This window comes from Malus sylvestris, chromosome 5 (genome assembly GCF_916048215.2).
Source record: "Malus sylvestris chromosome 5, drMalSylv7.2, whole genome shotgun sequence".
In the NCBI taxonomy this organism is placed as follows: Eukaryota; Viridiplantae; Streptophyta; class Magnoliopsida; order Rosales; family Rosaceae; genus Malus; species Malus sylvestris.
Window position 1 is genome coordinate 43,788,531 of NC_062264.1, and position 12,828 is coordinate 43,801,358.

At 38.0% G+C, this 12,828-nt stretch overlaps 1 protein-coding gene and 1 long non-coding RNA gene across 2 annotated transcripts; both read left to right on the forward strand.

Annotated features, from left to right (window-relative positions):
- The first annotated feature begins 8,007 nt into the window (after positions 1–8,007).
- On the forward strand, positions 8,008–10,027 carry LOC126624161 (polyphenol oxidase latent form, chloroplastic-like). Its single transcript, XM_050293200.1, has one exon. The coding sequence runs from the start codon at positions 8,059–8,061 to the stop codon at positions 9,820–9,822; it is 1,764 nt and encodes a 587-aa protein (XP_050149157.1). The 5' UTR covers positions 8,008–8,058; the 3' UTR covers positions 9,823–10,027.
- Positions 10,028–10,206: 179 nt separating this feature from the next.
- Positions 10,207–12,356, forward strand: LOC126624169 (uncharacterized). Its single transcript, XR_007623996.1, has 4 exons — positions 10,207–10,620; positions 10,722–10,790; positions 11,358–11,417; positions 12,170–12,356. It is a non-coding gene; the product is annotated as an uncharacterized LOC126624169 (long non-coding RNA).
- The last annotated feature ends 472 nt before the right edge of the window (positions 12,357–12,828 follow it).

Sequence of the window (12,828 nt, forward strand, 5' to 3'; positions counted from 1 at the left end):
CCCGGCTTCTAAAAAGGTGTCGGCTGACACGCCCCCATGCGCGGGTGAGGTGCACGCGCCTGACAGAAAAAAATATATAAAATTAGGCTGACGCTAGGATGACGTCAGCCCTGGCGTCACATCCACTTGGGCTCGCGAGCTGGCAATTCCTCACAGGCCTGTCCCTCGGGCTATCTGGCCCTGTTCACTCTTATTCCCCCCGAGCACCAGCTCACGCTGGAGTTGCTCTAAGTAGACCTCATCGAGAAAAAACAAAACCCAAATTCCGGGCAGCCCTACCTATTGCTTTGTTCATCCTACCCCTCACTCTCTCCTCCAACTTTACCTTCCAGGAGTCCTCCTTTCTCTTTTCTCTGGCATCGCACGACCCATCTCTCTTCTCTCTGCCATCGGACTCCTCCTCCTCTCTCTCTTCTCTCTCGCATCACACGACACCTCCCATCTCTTCACCCTGGCATCGTTGCAGGCTAGGCCTGCCTGTGTCGGCCATCCATTCGAAAAACCCAACCACAAACAAAACCCACCAACCCAGTCATAGCCCAAATCCGCAAAACCCATACAACTAAACTTTGAAAGAAAAAAAAAAGCCCAGCCGAAATCTTAGAGCAAATGCATGTCCATAAATAGAGTGAAATTGAGGTCCAAAAACTATTCATTTGTATAATGCAATTGAAAAGCTTTATTTAGACTAAAGTAATATCATTGTCAAACATTTTTCTAAGGTATTTGATCCACTTTGATAAGAAGAATGAAGAATAGTAGTAGTTACTATCAGGTGAAGAACCACAGAACAATCCTCGACACTTTTATCAGTCGAAATAGTTGAGTTAAGGGTTTGCTGGTACTTAATTTAAAATAAGTCAACAATCTTTGTATTATTGTCGCTAATAACAAATTAATTACAATTAATTATATTTTATTCGAGAGATTTTTTAATGTGACTGTCACATAGGATGGTACACTACGTGTCATTACATAAATAATGGGATATATATGCCAAAATGTTAATAACTTAAAATATATAATTTTTCATTACTTACATAAAAATACATAATGTATCACCGTGTTCCATCACAATTAAAAATTTGTCGTCGTACTGGTTCAGTGAATTAGTAACTTCAACAATATTCTCTACAGTATCTTATTCCTTTTCCGCGTTGGCGCATTCACCAGTACCACTCCCACCTTTATCTGTAAGTTTTGGACACACCATATAAACGTTAAAAGAAAAAGGACTGCCCTTTGCTGTCGTTTTACCATGCATGCCTGGCAGGGTTGTACTAGTCATGAACCCAATCACTTCGATGTCTACCTCATCTACAGAATTCATCAATTAACATGTGGTTTAATATCGATATTTTGTCATCATTTCGTGTCTTTTTTTATTCTTCCTAGAAATTTGGTAACGTTAAAATTGAGTAAAAATTGAGTAACGTTACTCTTATCATAATTTTACATTGAAATTTACTACGACTTTAAGGGGATGTTTGTTTAACCTTCTTAATCTTCACTGGATTGGATTGGATTAAGTATTAGTGTAGTCTTGTGTTTGGTGGCTTGCGGGACTAACATTAATGGCACTAGGTGGGACTCGCTTTCACAAACAGCTTCACTAGCCGGTTTTAGTGAGAGACCCCGAAACCAACGGAGCTAGCTAAGACCTTCCATCGTCCTCGCTTGCCTTCGACCACTCTCGCTGCATCCATTATCGCCTTTGTCTGCTTCGCTGCCCTGGGAAGAAAATTGCAATTGGTTGTTGCTGCTTGTAGCGAAGAAGAAGAAGAAAGAGTCCCTGTTAGAAATCGAATCAACGGGGAGGAGTGAGAAACTTAGACAGAGAGAGAGAGGTCGTTGGGACTGTCGAAAGTCCTCTCCTTTTTTGTTCCGATAAAATTTCATGTTCTATTCTGAATGTCGTCTCCGACCTCTCGACTGCGTCCTTTTGGCTGCAGATTCGAATTGCAGCCGCTTGGCGCTTGGCGAACATCGTGAAGAATAAGAGGGATATGCCCTTTTTTGTATTAAATTTTCATTTCTTTTTTGTTGGGTTGGATTAAATTATGATGTTTTTTTGGTTTTGACTGGGTTGAAGTTGTAGAGTCTACCTGCAATTTGAGAATAAGAAGAGGGATATGCCCTTTTTTTATTCATATAATCATTTTGATAATAATAAATTAAAATATAATAATAATCTATAGTTAGTTCACATTTTTAGTCCGACACTGCATCAAACGCTTCACTAAGTTAGTACAGCTTAGTCTAGTTTAAGCCAGTCCAGCTTAGTCCCTGCAGCTAGTCCAGTCCGAAATAGTCCGGTACAACAAACGCACCCTAAATGGCTTATGAGTTGAACTTGCCTAATTAAGTTTTTAAATTTCATATATTTTTAATTGAAATTCTAAATCAAAATTAAATTGATTGCCTTTTTTGGGTTTCCTTCTCCCACTCTATCTCCATTCATATCTCGAGCTGATCCTCGCGGCCTCAATCCCACCCCTCATTACCCTTTAATTATTCCCTTTCCCATCTCCACTCTCACACAGTCACACTTCGTCCAAACTCTAATGACAAAAATTGAAAAGAAAAAAAAAACAAAAAAAAAATCCCAGAACCATGGATTTTCATCTCTTGTGATTTTTCCTTTTTTCGCTGACAAATTTTTTTTTTTCAAATTTTGTGGTTTAAAAGGAGACGATCAAATGCCCGCATGTAAAATAGAAATTCTAGCATTTGAATAATGTTAACAAAAGAAAGTGATGATGGCATTGACAAGGGGCAGGGAGGTACATAAAATAGGGTTTGATTGATTCCTTAATCTTGAGAAGCAAGATGACGATGACAAGAGGGTGGGCGGAAGATACAACGAGGACAATTATAAATTAGGGTTTGAATTTCTTAATTTTTATATTATTGAAAATCATAGTTATTTTTTAATGTATGTGATTATTTACCTCATTTGTCATAATTTTTTTTTGTCAAATTACTTTAATTATGCGTCGAACCACAATATTATATATTATATTTTAAACATTGCAATACTTCCTCACACATTTTCACATGAAACAATACTCAAACTAATTACACGGATCAACTTGATTTCCTAAAAAAAGTTGAGATTTTACGCACTCTAAAATTAATATAAAGAAAAGGAGTTTCGTTTATTTTTATGGAACACGACACTATTTTTTTTCAAAAAATCATGAGACAAATTGCATCCATGAGCCACGTGAACCTAATAACTTCCGTCAAAGGACAACTCTGACTCGACCTCATCCTCAATGGAGCTATGAATAATATGAACTTTAAAATAATAAGGTTTGTGAAATGTCATGGTGACAGTCAAATCGTATAGAATCGATTAGTACAGAGAGTAGTGGGATCTTCTTAGGATACCCCTACAATTCGTCCTGTGTCTATTGTCTACAACCTATTCGACCTTGAACCTAATTTAATTCCGTATCAAACGGCCCGTGGGTGTGTTTTTGTAAAATCGTGTTTGTCTATTTTCATTAATATAAAAAAAATATCTTAAAAATTTTAGATATATTTTTCAAAAAGAAACGATAGTAGATTCATTGATTGAAAACGTCATTACATGGTTTGAAGTACAAGAAGCCTCGTTGCAGCACACATTCACACTCCTGGCTCAAAGAGAGACAAAACGTGCTAGCCTATGGACAACAGAGTTAGCTTGGCGGTGAGTATGGTAAGAATAGCCTCAGTGATTGATAGGAGCAACACCTTGATATCTTCCATAATCTGTCCAACTGAGAATAGATTGATAGACGATAAGGAATGGGTTTAGCAAAGAATGTGTCAAAAAATGGATGTCCCCAGATGCCAACCCTATGGCACACACTTTGAAGGGCTCACTCCGTAACATTTTCAAGGATTCAAACCGTCTATATTTCAATTCATCATTCATATACATCTTTGCAAAAAATTAAAAAGATCCAAAATCATTAATACATTAATTTGTAAGGAAGAAAAAGGTCAAATACATTTGGCAAAGAAATGCGAGATGACAATCATTTAGTTCAACAATCAAATGAATTCGGATTTGGATGATTTTTCGTACACATGATTTATGAGGAAATACCTAACTCTATCTCTATGTATATTATTTCTCGGTACAATTAAAGCAATCATTTTTATGCAACTAGTGGACAGTGATGAAGTTAGGAATTAGTAGGATGAGGGGCGAATTTAAAAGAGTGCAAAATTCCAAAAAAAAAAAAAAGGCGCTACACATTGGTTATCGGGATTCGGCCCAAGACGTAAGGCAACTTAGGAAAGAAAATAGACGGGCACCTAAAGGTGTTAGGCCGCAACTAGGGCGCCTAGTTGGGAGCTGAAGGCTCAGGAGGTCCGAGCATGGTTGAGAAAGGAAAGACGCACGGACTTTGTTTTTAATCTAGAGAAGGAACACAACTATTTTCCAAGGAAGAAGACAAGCAGATGGGAACTTTTTCTGCCAATCCCACGTGAAAAACCTTGCCTATTGTTAATTTGTGCAAAGCATGCTACAAAGAGTTTTCCCATTATAAATTCAAAGGAAAACTAATGAAAAGAATTTGAAAGTTTTGAGTTTTAACGATTAGGACAAAATAAAGGGTAAAGTGAATAGTACTATAATTAACTTTTTAATGTAAAAATATGATTTTTCGTTAAACTTCTCTAAATTCAATAGTTCTCAGAAGGACGAATTGTAGGAGTATCCTAAGATCCCACTGTATTTTGAAAAAGAGAGATCAGAGATGAAGAAAAAAGCCATGGTTGGTATTTGAAGAAGGGACGTCCTTGCAAAAGTGTTTCACACAGAGGGCGCATTTGGGTCTGTTACCATGTGCATAAGCTGCCATGACAAAGACGTGCACAATCTTTCACTTTCTGTACTAATCGATTCTATACGATTTGGCTGTCACCATGACATTTCATAAAACTTTATTATTTTAAAATTCATATTATTCATGAAAATTTTAACGAAAAATTCTTGATACTGTTCATTCTAACGAAAAATCAAATTTTTATACTAAAAAATCAATCTTTATATTATTCATTTTACCCTTTATTTTATTTTTATTATTAAAACTTAATATTTTCAATCAATTTTCATTAATTTTCCTATTATTTATAGCACAATTGAAGATGAGGTCGAGTCAGAGATGTCCTTTGACAGAAGTTATTAGGTTCACGGGGCTTATGGCTGCAATTTGTCTCATGATTTTTTGAAAAAAAATATATATTTTGTGAAAAAAATTAGAGTGTTGTGTTCCATAAAAAAATAATGAAACTCCTTTTTTTTTTTATATTAATTTTAGAGTGCGTAAAATCTCAACTTCTTTTAGGAAATCAAGTTGATTCGTGCATTTAATTTGAGTATTGTTTCATGTGAAAATGTGTGAGGAAGTAATGTTTAAAATAAAATGTATGAAATTGTGGTTCGACATATAATTAAAGTAGTTTTATGTAATTTGTCAAAAAAAAAAAAACTTATGACAAATGAGGTAAATAATCACATACATTAAAAAATAACTATGAGTTTCAATAATATAAAAATTAAGAAATTCAAACCCTAATTTATAACTGTCCTCGTTGTATCTTCCGCCCACCCTCTTGTCATCGTCATCTTGCTTCTCAAGATTAAGGAATCAATCAAACCCTATTTTATGTACCCCCCCCTGCCTCTTGCCAATGCCATCATCACTTTCTTTTGTTAACATTATTCAAATGCTAGAATTTCAATTTTACATGCGGGCATTTGATCGTCTCCTTTTAAACCACAAAATTTGAAAACACAATTGTCAGCAAAAAAAAAAGGAAAAATCACAAGAGATGAAAATCCATGGTTCTAGGCTTTTTGTTTTTTTTATCAATTTTTGTCATTAGAGTTTGGATGGAGTGTGACTGTGTGAGAGTGGAGATGGGAAAGGGAACAATTAAAAGGAAAACTAATGAAAATGACTTGAAAACTTTGAGTTTTAACGATAAGGATAAATTAAAGGATAAAGTGAATAGTTCCAGGATTGAATTTTTAGTGTAAAAATGTGGTTTTTCGTTAAAGTGAACAATATCAGGAATTTTTCGTTAAAGTTCCCATAATTAAAGGGTAATGAGGGGTGGGATTGGGGCCGCGAGGATCAGCTCGAGATATGAATGGATATAGAGTGGGAGAAGAAAACCCAAAAAAAAAGGCAATCAATTTAATTTTGATTTAGATTTTCAATTAAAAATATATGAAATTTAAAAACTGAATTAGGCAAATCCAACTCATAAGCCACTTAAAATCGTAGTAAATTTCGGTGTAAAATTATGTTAAGAGTAACGTTACTCAATTTTAACGTTACCATATTTCTAGAAAAAAAAAAAAGTGCTACTAGACCCACCCCAGTGTCCTATTTTCCCACTCAAATGATAATTTCACCCACCATAAAAAATTAAAAAAGTAAAATATTATTTCCCCACCCACCATTATTCCCAAAATAACCATAATATTTTTTTAAATAACTCTAATATATCTTTAAATAATATTATAATTAAATAAATAAAAATAGAAAAAATGAAAGAAAATGCAAGACCTAAGACCTAGACATTTATCATCTCCTTCACACCTATTGCCGCCCTACAGAGATCCCGAACCCCCAAACCACTCTTCTTCCTCCTTTTTTGTCAAAACTGCATATCTCACACTCAATTCTCTTTTTTCTCCATTGAAGTTTCTCACCTTCGTCCAACACACGCTCATTCCTTCCACCAACCTTTCCGTCGATTCTAACCCAAATCTTTCCCAACCTCTTTCCCCCAAGGATATCACACCCCACCCACCATTATTTATTTATTATTTTAAATTATTTTTTGTCTTTTCAAAATTTTAGTATTGAATTAAATAGGGGTTTAAGAGTCTTCTTTTAAAAGGTTAAATATGTTATTAACATTTTTATTAAATGGTGAGTGGGGAAATAAGGCATCCGGACGGAAATATTGGATGAAAAAATAAGACATCTGAATGGAAATATCACCACTCAAAAAAAAAAAAAAAAACACGAAATGATAAACAAAATGTCGATATTAAACCACATGTTAATTGATAGATTCTGTAGATGAGGTAGACATCGAAGTGACATGACCATTACAACCCTGCCAGGCATTCATGATAAAACGACAGCGAAGGGAAGTGCTTTTCCTTTAAACGTTTATATGGTGTGTCCAAAACGTACAGATAAAAGTGGGAGTGGTACTTGGTGAATGCGCCAACACGGAAAAATCTCTCCAGTAAGACATAATTACTTGTAATTAATTTGTTATTAGACACAATAATACAAGGAGTGTTGACTTATTTTAAATTAAGTACCAGCAAACCCTACACTCAACTATTTCGACTGACAAAAGTGTCCTGGATTGTTATGTGGTCCTTCATCTGATAGTAACTAACCACTACTATTCTTCATCCTCGTGACGGCCAGCTGGTCTGCACATCAGAGTGGATCAAATACTTTAGAAAAATGTTTGAAAATGATATATTTAGACTATAATTGCATGTGATTTAGTATCTCCTCCCTTAATGAAACAATTTCGAATCTCCCCTCTCCTTAGTATTAATAATTTTTAAAATAAGTTTTTGAACTTTAATTCTTAAAGAATATTAAAATTTAATAAAAATCTGACGTTAGATTACACATTAATTTTAGTCCCTTAACATGATGTTTGTTTCTTCACAAAAATTACGATGTTTCCATTTTCTATCACAACTTACCAATGATACTCAAAGTTCTCTTACTGATCAGTCCATAGAAGATAAAATAAAGGGTTCTTTAGATATAAACTAAATTTGTAAACATAATATGTAAACTAATGATTGGATTATTATTTAAATGTTGATAAACATGCTTATTTATTATTGGTAACACATCCTTTAATTTGTAAACTTAATCTAGCATTACTCCAATATTAATTATGCATACACATTTTTAGTGTGAGGTCCCCCATTTTCCACTATAAAAACATCACACTCCCATTTCCTTATGAATTGCAGAGTGCAAAAGGAAAACCAATTCAGCCATGGCTTCATCTCCCTTACCACCAACTTCTACAATGGCCGCCCTGCACTCCACCACCACAACCACCCTCTTCCGCTCTCCTTTATTCCCAAACAAGTCCCAGACTCCACTGCAACGAAAACCCAAACAATGCCTTGCAGGCAGAGTGCGCTGCAAAGCAACAAAAGGTGACAATGATAACCTAGACCAGGGCTTAGCAAGACTCGACAGGAGGAACATGCTGATAGGTTTAGGCACTGGGGGTCTCTACAGTGCGGCAGGAAACTCATTTGCTTTTGCAGCACCGGTATCCGCCCCAGACCTGACCACATGTGGCCCTGCCGACAAGCCAGACGGGTCCACCATCGATTGTTGCCCACCCATCACGACCACCATCATCGACTTCAAACTCCCCGACCGAGGCCCACTCCGCACAAGGATCGCTGCCCAGGACGTTGCAAAAAACCCTGCATACTTGGCTAAATACAAAAAGGCCATCGAGCTGATGCGGGCACTTCCAGATGACGACCCGCGCAGTCTCGTCCAACAGGCCAAAGTCCATTGCTCCTACTGCGACGGTGGATACCCACAAGTCGGATATTCAGATTTGGAGATCCAAGTTCACTTCTGTTGGCTATTCTTCCCGTTCCATCGTTGGTACCTCTACTTCTACGAGAAAATCATGGGCGAGCTAATTGGGGACCCAACCTTCGCCCTCCCCTTCTGGAACTGGGACGCGCCAGCTGGCATGTACATTCCTGAGATTTTCACCGATACGTCGTCATCCCTCTACGACCAGAACAGAAATACAGCGCATCAGCCCCCGAAGCTCCTGGACTTGAATTATGGCGGGACCGACGATGACGTTGACGACGCGACACGAATCAAAGAGAACCTAACAACGATGTACCAGCAGATGGTGTCGAAGGCCACTTCTCACAGACTATTCTACGGAGAGCCCTATAGCGCAGGGGACGAACCAGATCCTGGCGCCGGAAACATTGAGACCACTCCCCATAACAATATTCACCTTTGGGTTGGCGACCCAACCCAGACAAACGGGGAGGACATGGGGACCTTTTACTCTGCGGGGAGGGATCCGCTGTTTTACTCTCACCATTCCAACGTGGACCGCATGTGGTCTATATATAAAGATAAGTTGGGAGGTACGGACATAGAAAATACCGACTGGCTGGACGCAGAGTTCTTATTCTACGACGAGAAAAAGAATCTTGTGCGCGTCAAGGTTCGGGACTCGCTCGACACTAAAAAACTCGGGTACGTGTACGACGAGAAAGTCCCAATCCCATGGCTGAAGTCGAAGCCGACGGCTCGTAAGTCGACGAATAAGAGAAAGGCCACAGTTTCATCTTCTGATCTTACTACAACGTTCCCTGCTACATTGTCGGATACAATCAGCGTCGAGGTGACAAGGCCGTCTGCGACGAAGCGGACAGCTGCCCAGAAGAAGGCACAGGACGAGGTGCTGGTGATTAAGGGGATTGAGTTTGCCGGGAATGAGCCTGTGAAGTTCGACGTGTATGTGAACGATGACGCGGAATCGCTGGCTGGGAAAGACAAGTCGGAGTTTGCTGGGAGTTTTGTTCACGTGCCGCATAAGCATAAGAAAAATATTAAGACGAACCTGCGACTGAGCATTATGAGCTTGTTGGAGGAGTTGGATGCGGAGACAGACAGCAGTTTGGTGGTGACTTTGGTGCCGAAAGTTGGGAAGGGGCCAATCACCATCAGAGGGTTTAGCATTGAGCTCATTAATACTACCTAAGTATTATTTAATGTTATTGTTGTTCTTCTTGTTGTTGTTGGGTTGGCTTAATCGTGTTTTTCTAGCCAAGTAATCTTGACTGTAATGTGCTCATCTACTGCTTATGTGGCAGATAACGGTTGGTGTTCCTCGTGAATAAAAGCACTATTGTGTTTCGGTGTGTTTATTTATTGAATAAAGAATTGATGGTAGAGTTTAATCATAATTTTCCAGAATTATTGATGATTGAGTTCTCAAAAAATTAAGAGTATGTTTGGTATCTTATTCAAAAAAAAAATTTATCATTGTACAAAACACTTCTTAAAAACATGTCCTAAGAACAATTTTTGTTTAAAAGTCAAAAACTTTTTTGGTATGAAATTCGTAATTGTTTTTAAAGAAAAAAAAAACTCATCCTATAATGTGAACTTGTAAATTCAAAGAGAGAAAAAAGAAGGAGGGTAGAGAGAAAAATGGGAGAAGGAAAGAAAGGGAAGAGAATGAAATAGGAAACATCCTAACCCCATTTTTATTTAAAAATTGTTTTAAAGCCTTAAATGGTGAGCCGGTGGGGCCCACCTTGTTTTACTTTTTTTGTGTTTTCCGGTCTCCCTCTCTCCTCTCTCAGTTCTCTCTCCTGTGTCTCTCTCTCGGACCTCATCTCTCTCCCTTGCTGCAACTCCTTTTCCCTGAGCAACACACAGCCACGCCATCTGCTGAGGACATCACCATCACAACCTCTGCAATTTCCTTTCGGCGAGCACCGCCCCTTTCGAGGCCATTTCCGGACAAACTACAGTGAGTTGGCCAGCGTGTAAGGTATCAATCTCTTCATCTCGCTGAGAAATACAACTTTCCTTTTTGTTTCACTCAATTTCGTTGAGTATTGAAGAAGTTATACTCATTTGAATCTTACCCAGTTTCCGGCGACCTCCGAGGCTTTCGAGGCATTTTCCGGCTAAACCATGGTGAGTTAGACGTCGTGTGAGGTACCATTCTCTTCGTCTCTTCAAGGGCTACAACTTTCATTTTTGAATCACTTATTTTGTGGAGTTTTGACAAAGTTATGGCCATTTAAAATGGGTGTGGATTTCCGGCCGAATTTCCGGCTTTCTCTCCCATTGGGTCCGGCGACCCACCAAACCCAAGGCCTTTGGCCCTTCCCTGCCAAGCCCAACCCTTTTGGTTGTGAGGCCTTTGGGCTGTGAGTGCGTGTGTGTGTGTTTGTGTAGTATGTGGGAGTGTGTGTGTGAGTGTGTGTTGTGTGTGGATTTGGGCTTAAGCCCAAACCACCCCTTTTGTACTTAACCTATCCAAAACCAAAACCCAATAGGTCATAACCCTTTTTAACCTAAGCCTAGACCCTAATCCAGATTCAAGCCTAAAACCCATTTGACCTAGTTTGACCGTTGACCCCCGGTCAATGTTGACATTTCGGGTTTTTGTCCAGGACCCTTCTTAGGGTAATTCGATGTTCTGAATCCGTTTCCAATGTCTGTTTTTCCAAATTCAATTGCTATTATATAGTTTGATTTATTGTACATTTTTGTATTTAGGGGCAATTATTATGACGTTTCCATCTTCGCTTGTGGCGCAGCTTTTGGCATCTAAGTATTGTGAGTGGACCCCTTCTAAAATTTCATGATTTTATAGTTTAATTGCATAAATGATTAGCATGCCTACGAGTTTATGATTTGATTTATGTGAAGCTTGTTTATTAAATATATTGATTTTCGTCTCGTGTTTTTTGTGAGGAATCAATTGTTGGCCCATATTGAGCTATATTTTGATATATCGTGTTTTCTATAAAAACCATGAACTGGTAGACTATCTGATGGATGACGATAGGATGCTAGAACATATTTTCAAAACCCCTATTTATAGTATAGACGATGGCTGACTTTATACTATGAAGTGGTTATTTTTTAGAGGCATAACTATTTGTGCGTACCTAGTGGACACTATGCCGCATGGGGCGAGGATCTGGTGTTGGCAGTTAGGCCAGGAGAAATAATCCCTAGCTACGGGCTAAGGGACATGGAGCAGGCATTGGGCCGGGAGTTGGTAATCTCTGGCTACGGGAGCAGAGACCACGGAGCAGGCATTGGGCCGGGAGTTATATTTGTTCAGTGATCTTTCTAGCAGTACACCGCGCTTACGAGACGATCTATGAAACGTTTACTGTTTTGATTTCCGCGATATGACTTTTGAGATATTTTTGGCATGCTAAGATTTTTATTAAATCCTTCACTTACTATGCTAGTAGTTTTCACTATTAAACTTTGGGGATTAGTATGTTGATAACTGTTTTATTATTATTGTATATATGAACTTGGTCCCCTCACCTTTGTTTTGCGTCCCCATTCAGGACTTAGGATCAAGGCACCTAATCCCGACGTCAAGACACTTCCGCAGCAGCATCTTTGAATCCTCTCGATGTATGACCCATTTCTTTATTCATTCAATTTTATCTTAATTCTTTTTAGTGATTAGGTTTAGTTGTATGCTCTGAACACGTTCCTAAATTATTAATTCATTGTATTTTAAATTCATAACCCTTATTTATTTCTTATTCTTAGCTTTTGTATCAATTAATGGCTTTCGTCACCCTTGGGTGTCGGCCATCACGTATCTATCCTGGTATTTGGGGAATATCAGGGTCGGGGCATGTCAGAAAGGAGAGTGGATCAGAAGAGAGAGAGAGAGAGAGAAATATGAGATGATCGAATGAGTAAGAAAATTGGAGGAGTGAGAGCAATGATAGAGATAAAAGATAAGGGATTAGGTGCGAGAGAAAAGGGAAGAGAGAAATAGTGATCTTTAAAATTAAAAACTCTAAAAACACACTTTTGGTGTTTTTATGACATAGGCTAATTCTTAAGTTAGTTTTGAGTCTAGTTTTTGAAAAGGTTCATGTCAAACAAGTTTTTAACACTTAAAACTTGAAAACTGATTTTGAGTTTAAAAAGTTGGATTCAAATTGAATACCAAACATGCCCCAACGAATTCTAATTGTGTAAAATTGTT

What these genes read in the sequence shown, in the direction of transcription:
- LOC126624161 (XM_050293200.1), top strand. Translation starts at nt 8,059, where the DNA reads ATGGCTTCATCTCCCTTACCACCAACTTCTACAATGGCCGCCCTGCAC.